The sequence below is a fragment of the Saccostrea cucullata genome, unplaced genomic scaffold, assembly GCF_032062105.1.
Source record: "Saccostrea cucullata isolate Sc308-1 unplaced genomic scaffold, CSIRO_AGI_Scuc_v1 ctg206, whole genome shotgun sequence".
Taxonomy (NCBI): Eukaryota; Metazoa; Mollusca; class Bivalvia; order Ostreida; family Ostreidae; genus Saccostrea; species Saccostrea cuccullata.
The window spans coordinates 161,699-175,547 of record NW_026934771.1 but is presented as its reverse complement, the minus strand read 5'-3'; the positions used below and the strand labels follow the sequence as shown (position 1 = coordinate 175,547).

Genomic DNA, 13,849 nt, shown 5'->3' with positions numbered 1-13,849 from the left:
TTTTTTTAACTTTTCATACATATTCAAATTTGATATTAACATTAAAAATTAAAAAGAATATGTGCATCAACAGAAAAAATCCGGGACACTCGTTTCGTTCCAAGTACTAGATTTACCGCTTGCCCACAGGAAAGTATGATTGCATGTGTGCTCATTTTTAAAAATTTAAAGACCCAATGCTGGCAATGGAAAAGCTAACAAATTTACAAAAGGAAATCGATTGGTAAATTGGTAATTACTCTAATAACTACTTGAATTTGAAAAAATGTAGATATAAGCTGTAAATCCTGCTTTTTACATGCAAGCAAAAAAATATCTGTGCAGCACTGAAGGGATCTATTATCAGCAGGTCCAGTACAATCTCCTGATTTAGCTATATAGCTTTAAATAGCTAAATAGCTTTATTAAGCTATTCAAAATAGCTTTATTTAGCTATTTATATACAGTTTTTCACAAAAATGTTTTTTGCTGAAAATAAACAAAAAGTCGCATGTATTTGACTCTTCATATTTGTACTATGGGCTATCAAAACAACAACCAAAATCAAAGATAGTTTTAACTTTGCAGCTTTTGAATACTTTTAAGCAAAAGAGAATTTCTATTGTTAGCATACTTGCCAACCTCCAGCATGTAAAAATCTGGTCATGACCAGATTTGGAAAGTAAAAAATCTGGTCATAACGCGTAACGACATTCACGACATATTTACCATGATTAAATTTTATACATATATATACAAAGTATTTAATTATGTATTGAGAATTCTTTTATTGAAAAAGGCTTTAATTAATACAATGACAAAAAATGCATACATAATTTGATTAATAAATTTACATGTTAAAAATGAGAATTGAATATTTCAGTATTGACCTCACTAAGTAAGTGTAATTTTTTTTTTTTTAAAAAAAGCCTTTTCAGTTTTCTGTTAAATTTGAAAGTATACCAATGTAAGTCTTGAAGTTATTTTTCCTCTCTTTTAATTTATTAACTACTGCAATATGTATTAAATGTGAAGTTGAATTTTTTTCCCCAAGATTCCTTGATATGTACATAAATATTATTTCGCTTTTTCTTGGTTCAGTCAGAGACGTGTTTGGTTCAATTTGTTCCTGCTGGCCCTGATAACAATCTAGTTCTATCGGAAGCCATTTTAATTGACTTCAAACATTGATTTGTCAAAACAACACCCAGTTAATTGTTTACACCTGCACTGATAATTAATCCATCGTCATTGTTTACGTAGATCTAAGCTTGGGTTGTAACTGGAAGTTAAAAGTGCAACCTAATTTACGAACCAAATCCGGAAATCGGGATATTTTCGGGTCGTTCAACAAAAATCGGGTGAAAAGCATGACCCGCCGGGTCATAAAAAATAATCGGGTTACGGGTTGAAAAATCGGGTGTGACCCGACGAAATCGGGTGAGTTGGCAACTATGATTGTTAGACTAACTGTCCACTACCTTGGGTGCCTTGAGGCATGATTGCTTCTCATTGTGCTGAACTGTTACCAATCAATTATCTTGTCGAACATAATTGGTCTCCATTATAATATCATTGCAGAAGTAACTGTATCAATTGCTTTATAAAGCCCCAAAACTTGTAGAACTTTGAGTACAAAGTCTCTCAAGGAGACGTAATTTGATGAGTGGATTTTACATGCATTATTTTAAGAAGAGTTCAAAGTTGTATATCATCACTGCACCAAGGTGCGCTTTTTTGTACATACTGAGAAAATTACACCTTTGAGAAAAAAGTATATTAAAATAGCTAAATTAAGCTATACCAAATAGCTTAATAAAGCTATATAGCAATTTAAAGCTATATAGCTAAATCAAGAGATTGTACTGGACCTGATCAGGTTGGGACCACTCGCCCAAATGGGGTATAATAGCCTGTTTGGGATATAATATCCCAAATGGGACATAAAAAATTACAGTGCAAAGAATGAAAATTTTTATTTTGGCTATATATATCATAAATCCGCTTCATGATACTAATGAAAAGGAATAATTAACTTTTGGCAAGCGATTTAGTTTTTCTGCAACCCTACAGTTCGTTAAATTGATCTGCAAGAAGTTAAGGATCTTCTGACGGATCAATCATCTGAACAATGGGCATACAGAAAAAACATGACAACGAAAAGTTTTTCCTTTATACATGCGGTTATAAGTATCTTGATGCGGATTATGATATTTATAGCCAAAATAAAAATTTTCAATTTTTACACCATAAAGTTAGGTGCTCTACACACTATAAAGTAAAGTGCTCTAATATACACATTATATATAAAACTTTACTCTGAACAAACCTATGCTCGGTGTTTAGGAAAGCTTTAAAATTTGTACCTGTCAGTGATTTCTTTTGATATTCATGAAAATCAAAGGACCCCAACTTCAACACACAGCATCGTATGCTGCATATATCTATTATTTGACATTTTTAGGTGATGACTCCTATATTAAAGACATTAGTTAATAATAAAATTTATTTTTAGCTCACCTGAGCCAAAGGCTCAAGTGAGCTTTTCAGATCAAAATTTGTCCGTTGTCTGTCGTTGTCGTCGTTGTTGTAAACTTTTCACATTTTCATCTTCTTCTCAAGAACCATCGGGCCAATTTCAACCAAACTTGCCACAAAGTATCCTTGGGCGAAGGGGATTCAAGTTTGTTCAAATGAAGGGTCATGCCTTCTTCTAAGGGGAGATAATTATGAATTAGAGAAAAATTAATGGCATCTTTTAAAAATCTTCTTCTCCAGAACCACTGGGCCAGGAAAGATGAAACTCATGAAGAATCATCCTCAGGTAGTGTAGATTCATGGTTCAAATCATGACCCCCCCCCCCCCCCCCCCGGGGTAGTGTGGGGCCATTGGGAGGGGGGTCAAAATTTATCAGGAATACATAGGGAATCCCTAAAATTCTTCTTCTAAAGAACCACTGGGCCAGGAAAGATGAAAATCATGTGGAAGCATCTTCTGTTAGTGTAGATTTAAGCTTGTTCAAATCATGACCCCCAGGGGTAGGGTGGGGCCATTATGGAGGTCAAAGTTTAACATAGAGAAAATCTTTAAAATTCTTCTTCTCTAGAACCACTGGGCCAGTAAAGATGAAACTTGTGTGGAAGCATCCTATGGTAGTTCAGACTCAAGTTTTTTTCATATCATGACCGCAAGGGGTAGGGTGGGGCCATGATAAGGAGTCAAAGTGTAACATAGGAATATATAGGGAAAATCTTTAAAAATCTTCTCAAGAACCACTGGGCCATGGAAAATGAAACTCATCTGGAAGCATCCTCTGGTAGTGTAGATTTGTTTGTTCAAGTCATGACCCCAGGGGGTAGGATGGGGCCACAATGGGGGATCAAAGGGACCACTCATGCATTTAAGCTTTTAAATACTAAACTGATTTTTGCTTTTTTCCTAGCCTCAGTTCTCAGGTGAGCTATGTAGCCCCTGGGCCTCTTGTTCAAGGCTTTTAATAAATGTTCAAAATTTGATGAGTAACCGGTAGTAGTGGGATGATCCGTCGGTGCACTGATGTATCACAGCTGTATTCACTGACGATCTACGGATTGATTCATCTTATTTAGTATCACAATACCTGACTGCACTTTTTTTTTAATTTCCAAAAATGTCCTGGCTTTAGAATTCAAAAATTTTAGTCTTTTAGTCTGTATCATCAAGACGTATACACAAACAGAAATAAAGTACAAACGTCTTGTTGATACAGATTTCAAATTATAAACGTCAAAATGGCGTCAGAAACGCCGGATTATGTTAAAATAAATTAGCAAAACCCAATTGCAGTAAGTCACAGTTCATTTGCTGAATTAGATTATTTTCATACACTGTTATGTTCCAAATTAAATGTTCTTAAAAAATAATCTAGTTATGTTCCCCAAACGAAGTTTGGGAACATATTGTTTTTACTTTTTCTGAATTTTTTCTTTGTTCTCCGGTACTTTTTTGTCCGCGAGTGTTCTCGTAAACTACTCATCTGATCTAGGTGAAACCTTTTTAGGGTCACTAGGTATCTTATGTAGATGTGCGGAACGAAGGTCATTTTGCGCGCACGTGCGTGCAGGTGCGCGCACGTGTAACACGTGAAATGACCAATATAATAGATTTAGCCGTAACTTTTTAAATATTGGATGAAATGCTTTGAAACTCATAATATAAGGATATAATAGTAGTATAGACATGATGACATGGTCAAAATAGCAAGATCTCACGCGCATGCAGGTGCCCTTCGCTGCGATTGGCTGAAACTTAAAGTCTAAATATCTATTTTGTTTTCTGACAAAATCCTTTGAAATTTGAACATAGTCTTACATTATGAAGATCTACAGCATGATATATAAGAATAATCATGAACGCACGCACATGCACGTGTGCTGCAATCTGATTGGCTAAAACTTTAAATGCCTACAACTTTCTTGGTTCTCAATAATACAGGGTGAAATTTCAAATATGAATAGATATAATGATTGCCTACATTATACTACTATCAAAAGTAAATACATGGACGTGCATGCACATGCGACCGCACACAATGTATTAAGAGACAGTATACTTGAGTGTTTGATGTTCATGCAGAATTAAGAACTTCTAAATGTCAAGACATGTAACATACTGAAGCATGCAGATCTTTTTACCCTTGACCTTAAAACTTAGGTCAAGGTCACTGGTAACCTGAATAAAATGTTGATATTAACTATTTACCAAAATCACCTTGACCTATGAACTTGAAATCGACCTTAACCTTTGTCCTTGACCCAAGGGTAAAAAGAAACATGAAGTACATGTACATGTATCTAGAAACACCTTTCAGAGTTTATTTCGGTTGACAGGTTAGAAGTTAAAGAGGTGGTGGTTTTTAATGACCTTGACCTTTCATCCAAATGTCACAATCAATCTTCAGTTCTTGGAATAAGATACAAGATTCAACTCCAACGTTAAATAGGTTAAGAATAAAAATAACCCCCCTCCCCACCCCCACCCCCCCCCACACCCCTCCCCCCCCCCCCCCACACACACACACAAACAAATCAAATTAATGGCAACATAGAGAATCACTATTAAACTCAAATAACACCTCGGACCCACATAAAATTTCAGGAAAACTGCAGAAAAGAGCTCGAGGAAAGTGTATTAAAATATTTCATTTGAGTTTCCAAAGTATATAGAAATTATTAATTTATACAGAAAAAATTACAAATCCTGTCGTGTTTAAAATTAAAGTGCAGATGACCAAAGTTGGCATATAAGCCTTTTATAGCCTATTTATTCAGATGTCGTTAATAGCATTCGATTCTACTGATTTGAAATAATATTTTAATACCAAGCATCCTTTGTTTAATTTACCTTTGAAATTTATTTGAATTTTTTTTTAGAATTACGCAATCCCCAGAAATAGCGATTTTCGGTATATTAAAAATCAATATACATGTACACTCCTTCGTAAAATAATCAGATATTTGCTTTCATGAAAAAAATATTAATAAGAAGGTGTTAAACAATATAGCTGACACGAATGTCTTTTTAAACATCTCTTGTAAAACCCAGAGAGTAGCTCCATATGCATTGGAAAAAATGAATAGTTCCGGTCAAAAAACCTTTATATATTTATTTACAAAGTATATAAAATTTACCAGGCACAGGTATCAGAGTTGTCAAAATGGCCTGAGAGGAAATATTAAAAAAATTCTGAACAGAAAGGAAAATCCCTTTTCCATGTATGGAACTACTATTGAATATAACCAACCCCGAGCCCGATCTTAAAAACACGGTAGTAGAAAATTAGAATTTTGCTGTTTTATTAATTTTTTGCTTTTAACTTCTTTTCTTGAAGCCAAATGATATGAAAACACTCAAGAAGGTGAAAAGACTTCATACTGTTATCTGAATTAAAATCAAAATTGTAATCTGAACAATTAGTCTCCTTATTATGTTCCCCAAACGAAGTTTGGGAACATATTGTTTTTACTTTTTCTGAATTTTTTCTTTGTTCTCCGGTACTTTTTTGTCCGCGAGTGTTCTCGTAAACTACTCATCTGATCTAGGTGAAACCTTTTTAGGGTCACTAGGTATCTTATGTAGATGTGCGGAACGAAGGTCATTTTGCGCGCACGTGCGTGCAGGTGCGCGCACGTGTAACACGTGAAATGACCAATATAATAGATTTAGCCGTAACTTTTTAAATATTGGATGAAATGCTTTGAAACTCATAATATAAGGATATAATAGTAGTATAGACATGATGACATGGTCAAAATAGCAAGATCTCACGCGCATGCAGGTGCCCTTCGCTGCGATTGGCTGAAACTTAAAGTCTAAATATCTATTTTGTTTTCTGACAAAATCCTTTGAAATTTTGAACATAGTCTTACATTATGAAGATCTACAGCATGATATATAAGAATAATCATGAACGCACGCACATGCACGTGTGCTGCAATCTGATTGGCTAAAACTTTAAATGCCTACAACTTTCTTGGTTCTCAATAATACAGGGTGAAATTTCAAATATGAATAGATATAATGATTGCCTACATTATACTACTATCAAAAGTAAATACATGGACGTGCATGCACATGCGACCGCACACAATGTATTAAGAGACAGTATACTTGAGTGTTTGATGTTCATGCAGAATTAAGAACTTCTAAATGTCAAGACATGTAACATACTGAAGCATGCAGATCTTTTTACCCTTGACCTTAAAACTTAGGTCAAGGTCACTGGTAACCTGAATAAAATGTTGATATTAACTATTTACCAAAATCACCTTGACCTATGAACTTGAAATCGACCTTAACCTTTGTCCTTGACCCAAGGGTAAAAAGAAACATGAAGTACATGTACATGTATCTAGAAACACCTTTCAGAGTTTATTTCGGTTGACAGGTTGGAAGTTAAAGAGGTGGTGGTTTTTAATGACCTTGACCTTTCATCCAAATGTCACAATCAATCTTCAGTTCTTGGAATAAGATACAAGATTCAACTCCAACGTTAAATAGGTTAAGAATAAAAATAACCCCCCTCCCCACCCCCACCCCCCCCCCCCCCCCCCCCCACACACACACACACACAAACAAATCAAATTAATGGCAACGTAGAGAATCACTGTTAAACTCAAATAACACCTCGGACCCACATAAAATTTCAGGAAAACTGCAGAAAAGAGCTCGAGGAAAGTGTATTAAAATATTTCATTTGAGTTTCCAAAGTATATAGAAATTATTAATTTATACAGAAAAAATTACAAATCCTGTCGTGTTTAAAATTAAAGTGCAGATGACCAAAGTTGGCATATAAGCCTTTTATAGCCTATTTATTCAGATGTCGTTAATAGCATTCGATTCTACTGATTTGAAATAATATTTTAATACCAAGCATCCTTTGTTTAATTTACCTTTGAAATTTATTTGAATTTTTTTTTTAGAATTACGCAATCCCCAGAAATAGCGATTTTCGGTATATTAAAAATCAATATACATGTACGCTCCTTCGTAAAATAATCAGATATTTGCTTTCATGAAAAAAATATTAATAAGAAGGTGTTAAACAATATAGCTGACACGAATGTCTTTTTAAACATCTCTTGTAAAACCCAGAGAGTAGCCCCATATGCATTGGAAAAAATGAATAGTTCCGGTCAAAAAACCTTTATATATTTATTTACAAAGTATATAAAATTTACCAGGCACAGGTATCAGAGTTGTCAAAATGGCCTGAGAGGAAATATTAAAAAAATTCTGAACAGAAAGGAAAATCCCTTTTCCATGTATGGAACTACTATTGAATATAACCAACCCCGAGCCCGATCTTAAAAACACGGTAGTAGAAAATTAGAATTTTGCTGTTTTATTAATTTTTTGGCTTTTAACTTCTTTTCTTGAAGCCAAATGATATGAAAACACTCAAGAAGGTGAAAAGACTTCATACTGTTATCTGAATTAAAATCAAAATTGTAATCTGAACAATTAGTCTCCTTATTATGTTCCCCAAACGAAGTTAGGGAACATATTGTTTTTACTTTTTCTGAATTTTTTCTTTGTTCTCCGGTACTTTTTTGTCCGCGAGTGTTCTCGTAAACTACTCATCTGATCTAGGTGAAACCTTTTTAGGGTCACTAGGTATCTTATGTAGATGTGCGGAACGAAGGTCATTTTGCGCGCACGTGCGTGCAGGTGCGCGCACGTGTAACACGTGAAATGACCAATATAATAGATTTAGCCGTAACTTTTTAAATATTGGATGAAATGCTTTGAAACTCATAATATAAGGATATAATAGTAGTATAGACATGATGACATGGTCAAAATAGCAAGATCTCACGCGCATGCAGGTGCCCTTCGCTGCGATTGGCTGAAACTTAAAGTCTAAATATCTATTTTGTTTTCTGACAAAATCCTTTGAAATTTTGAACATAGTCTTACATTATGAAGATCTACAGCATGATATATAAGAATAATCATGAACGCACGCACATGCACGTGTGCTGCAATCTGATTGGCTAAAACTTTAAATGCCTACAACTTTCTTGGTTCTCAATAATACAGGGTGAAATTTCAAATATGAATAGATATAATGATTGCCTACATTATACTACTATCAAAAGTAAATACATGGACGTGCATGCACATGCGACCGCACACAATGTATTAAGAGACAGTATACTTGAGTGTTTGATGTTCATGCAGAATTAAGAACTTCTAAATGTCAAGACATGTAACATACTGAAGCATGCAGATCTTTTTACCCTTGACCTTAAAACTTAGGTCAAGGTCACTGGTAACCTGAATAAAATGTTGATATTAACTATTTACCAAAATCACCTTGACCTATGAACTTGAAATCGACCTTAACCTTTGTCCTTGACCCAAGGGTAAAAAGAAACATGAAGTACATGTACATGTATCTAGAAACACCTTTCAGAGTTTATTTCGGTTGACAGGTTAGAAGTTAAAGAGGTGGTGGTTTTTAATGACCTTGACCTTTCATCCAAATGTCACAATCAATCTTCAGTTCTTGGAATAAGATACAAGATTCAACTCCAACGTTAAATAGGTTAAGAATAAAAATAACCCCCCTCCCCACCCCCACCCACACCCCCCCCCCCCCCCCACACACACAAACAAATCAAATTAATGGCAACGTAGAGAATCACTGTTAAACTCAAATAACACCTCGGACCCACATAAAATTTCAGGAAAACTGCAGAAAAGAGCTCGAGGAAAGTGTATTAAAATATTTCATTTGAGTTTCCAAAGTATATAGAAATTATTAATTTATACAGAAAAAATTACAAATCCTGTCGTGTTTAAAATTAAAGTGCAGATGACCAAAGTTGGCATATAAGCCTTTTATAGCCTATTTATTCAGATGTCGTTAATAGCATTCGATTCTACTGATTTGAAATAATATTTTAATACCAAGCATCCTTTGTTTAATTTACCTTTGAAATTTATTTGAATTTTTTTTTTTAGAATTACGCAATCCCCAGAAATAGCGATTTTCGGTATATTAAAAATCAATATACATGTACGCTCCTTCGTAAAATAATCAGATATTTGCTTTCATGAAAAAAATATTAATAAGAAGGTGTTAAACAATATAGCTGACACGAATGTCTTTTTAAACATCTCTTGTAAAACCCAAAGAGTAGCTCCCTATGCATTGGAAAAAATGAATAGTTCCGGTCAAAAAACCTTTATATATTTATTTACAAAGTATATAAAATTTACCAGGCACAGGTATCAGAGTTGTCAAAATGGCCTGAGAGGAAATATTAAAAAAATTCTGAACAGAAAGGAAAATCCCTTTTCCATGTATGGAACTACTATTGAATAAGTTCATTTTGATTGGTTAGGTATTGGCGTGATACTCTTAGTCGACTTTAACCCTGCCTTGTCGTCGGAATAAAACCAACTTTGAGCCCGAGGTTAAAATAAGTAGAGAAATAAATTTGAATCGATATATTAAAAATATGACATATGCTTGAAAAATGGTAAATTTATATATGTATTTTTTTTCTTTGATTCGTGGGATAGAAAGATATGTTAATCGCTTAATCAACATGCCATAATCATCTTGCATATGCATGTACATGTACGTGTGCGCACATGCAAAACGTTAAACAATATATCGTTGATAGTTGATATCATTGTAACTTTTATATTCTTAAATGAAATCTTGGGATACTTAGCATATTTATAAAAGGTCTTAGAGGAATAAGGCACGATAAGGGACATGGGGAGCGTTTGGGGAACATCTGTAACGGTCCCCGTTACAATTAGCACTAGTTTTATTTGGTTTTAAATGTATCATGATATGTATCGTATTGCACCTAATGTATCGTGATATGTATGGGATTGGCTAAGTTCAGTATCGTCCCAGCCCTAGTAACTGGGGACCATAGATAAGCCTTATTGAGATTTGTCCTTTAAAAAAAAACTATGGCTTTAAGCTTTTAAATTACAAAATCCCAATAGATGTATATCATGTATATATATTGCAGTGTCCTAATTAAAAAAAATGTTTAATCAAGAAAATACTTTTTGCTCCAATCATTATATTCTTTACAGCAATATGTTACAATTAAATATGTTATAATAAGAGAAATTCTGCCTTGGGTGTAATTATCAAGCACTTGTTAAGAAGACTTACAGAAAATGGCATATGTCAAATTCGAGATAAAAAAGCTAATTCAGAGAAATTGTGTCAGGCTGTGGCAGGGCACCTTAAGATTAGCCCATGATCACAATGTAGTTCTGTAGGAGTGGGATTATGGATAAAAATCATATATGGACATGTTTATAAAATATATTTAAATTAATATATCTTATTATGACTATATGTAAGATTTATATAAGTATGAATTTTAAATGTTTCAGATCCATACTCACTTGAAAGAGATGGCAGCTGAGACATTTCAAAATGTTTTGGATGTATACAGACAGGAGAAGTTGATAACTTCAAAAGCACATTCCATAAATGTTCAATCAAGATGGGGATGGGGAGAAATCAAGATGGCTCTGATTGGCATTCATGTCCTTGGTGCAGACAGAGACTATTCTAGATGTTTAGAGCATCTTGAGAAGATACCAGAGCTACCTGACATTGATGTCACTGAGGCAAGGAAAATCTTCCTTTATCAGTTTGTGGAAAATTCCAGTCCAGATTTGTATTTGTGTCACCTCGGACATAACCTGTACGTGAATGCCTTGGTGGATAAAAACCAGGAGGTTCTCCAAAAACTCCAAAATGACTACCATGTAGATTTCACATTGTTTGAAAACCCTCTACATTTGGCCGTGGAGTGCCATCTTCTTCCTATGATGGAATATTTAGTGAATGAATAGGGAATGGATGTGAATTGTGTTGATGACAAAGGTAACACACCACTGCATCATTTGATGAAGTATCGTCAGCATCCTATTTTAATTATAAGTTTTGATTCTGAAAAGTCTAATGCAAGATATGACAACAGCTTAAGAACTGAAGTTCTGCAATTTTTAAAGAACAGGGGTGCCAATCTGTTAGTTCGTAACAAAAGGGGAAGAACACCCTTACAGTACGCTATTGTAGATCAAAACATAACAGACGTTGACGAGTTCATTGATGCGTATAGCAATTTCAACGACTTTAATCATGAAACTCGTATAGAAATCTTAGAACTCGTAGCAGCAAGGCAGATATTCAGTGACAAGGAGGAAGAGTTTGTTGGAGGAATTAACACCTACAAACGTGCTCTGGTCGAAAGAAGGAAACATGGTATTCCAAATACTAGTAAAATGCCCCCACGGGAAGTTTTCTTTGAGAGTACTGTTGAACCTGATGTAGAAAATTCCGAGTTTTTGGACTTAATCTGCACTCCAGGAGAAAAAAGGAAAAGACATATTCTTGGCCTTCTGATTTATGAGAGAATTTTAGGATGTAGACATTTTTGTTTCCTGAAGAAAAGTTTTTCATATCTTACACGAGATTTACAACCAGGTCTTAGGGACGGAGTAGTGTCTACCCATCACCTTTTGCAGAGTTTGACATTTTATTTCAATATCCTGAAAAATGAAAAGGTGTTTAAGGATGGTGAGGAAGAGCCCAGGAATTGGTTTGATCAGCCTTTCGATGTTGAAAAAGTGTCTAAACTGGTAACATGTTTCGACTTTGAAAGATACAATTGTATGTTTAATACAGACGAACTTCTGGATCTGCTATTAAATGTATATATTAGCGTATTCCAGTTAAAAATTGAGCTGGGTGAAGTACCAAGTGAGAAAGACAGAGTTCATTTGTTCAGTTTTTTAGACATCATTTTCTCACGATCATTGAGTAAAGAAAATGAATTCACTTTGAAGGAAGTGCAAAACTCCTCATCAATGCCAGCAAGTGTGGACCAGTTGGACTCATTCACAGTATTGTGGATCCTATGCTGACACTAAGAGGGGAATACTATGTTTACATTTTCAATCACGGTCCAGAAATTTTGGAAATGCTCCTGGATTGTGGGGCCTCTATAAACGAACTGAACGAACAAAAAATGAACATCCTGCAATTGTTTTTTGTAAATACCCTCGAAAACTTCGATGAAGAGTCATATGAACTTTTCCCAGCTGCTGAAGTTGACAGTTTTAATAACCAATTGAGGAAAGTTGTGAATATAGCATTGGAAAGGGGTGTGCATGTAGATAAGGGATGTGTGATCAGACAATTTGGGCAAGAAGTTTTTAAAACTCCGTTGGATCAAGCTGTGGGCACAGAATTTTATCCTATTCTGAATAATCCCAAGTACAGAAGTCTTAAATGTCTTGCAACATCTGTAATTATAGCAGAAGACATTCCGTACAGGAATGAGATCCCACTAGAACTCATTCATTGGATTGACTTTCACATGGGAAAGGGAGAATTTTATAATTAAATTCATAAAATGTAAAGCCTTTGTCTTTGTTTTTCAATGGAAATAGTTGTTAAACCCTTTGGGGGAAACCCGGAATAATGATTTAAATCTATAAAATCACTTGTTATTTCTAGGTTAGAGTTTTCATGATTTAAAAATCATTTGAAGAATGGAATTTTATTATATATTAAGAAGACATGAATTCTTCATATGGAAATGACAAAAATTAAACCTTCAAAAAAAGTTATGATTTTCAGGAACTCTGTTATTGATGTCTTCAACAAGGGTTTTATTTCTTTACACTAAAAAGTATTTTTTTAAAGAACAACTCCTGTAGATTTAGAGATAACTCTTGCAGATATGGATGCACTTTTATTTTTGCAAACAAAAACATATCAGTTGTTGATGAATTTGTTTACATCTAGTTGTAAATTTTTCTAGTACACTGTAATGGATCTTTTGTTAGTAATAAAACTAAGGTACTTGAGTAGATAAGATATGGTTTACTAAAACAGTAAGATGTTTAGATTTGCCTTTAGACATTCAGTTTATATTATATGTCAGTGAGATACCACCCATATTACTTTTTGGCTGTGAAGTAGGCCTTCTATACTTTGATGTTTTGAACTATACATCATTACATGTATATTAGTAATTCACATTAGTACCCTTCATTTATTCATGCTTATATGTAATAGTTTAAATTTTGTAATGTATCATATGTATTTATATACCCCAGCTGGGGTCACCGTCTAAAATAAAAACTTGAAAACTTGAACCAAGCACAGAAAATGATGTGATATATCTGATCAAAAAAGCAAAGCTTCACTGTGTTTTCTAACATAAATAAGATCCTGTAAGTATGATAGTATATAGGTTCAAGTCTTTTTATACGCCCGTCTTAAGACGGGACGTATTATGTTATAGGCTTCGTGTCTGTCCGTCCGTC

At 34.2% G+C, this 13,849-nt stretch overlaps 1 protein-coding gene across 1 annotated transcript; it reads left to right on the top strand.

The window, feature by feature from the left end:
• Positions 1–169: 169 nt before the first annotated feature.
• Positions 170–12,942, top strand: LOC134241323 (uncharacterized). The gene is made up of 2 exons (XM_062723390.1): positions 170–223; positions 10,898–12,942. Exon 2 carries the CDS (start codon positions 11,369–11,371, stop codon positions 12,437–12,439), a length of 1,071 nt encoding a protein of 356 aa, XP_062579374.1. The 5' UTR covers positions 170–223; positions 10,898–11,368; the 3' UTR covers positions 12,440–12,942.
• The last annotated feature ends 907 nt before the right edge of the window (positions 12,943–13,849 follow it).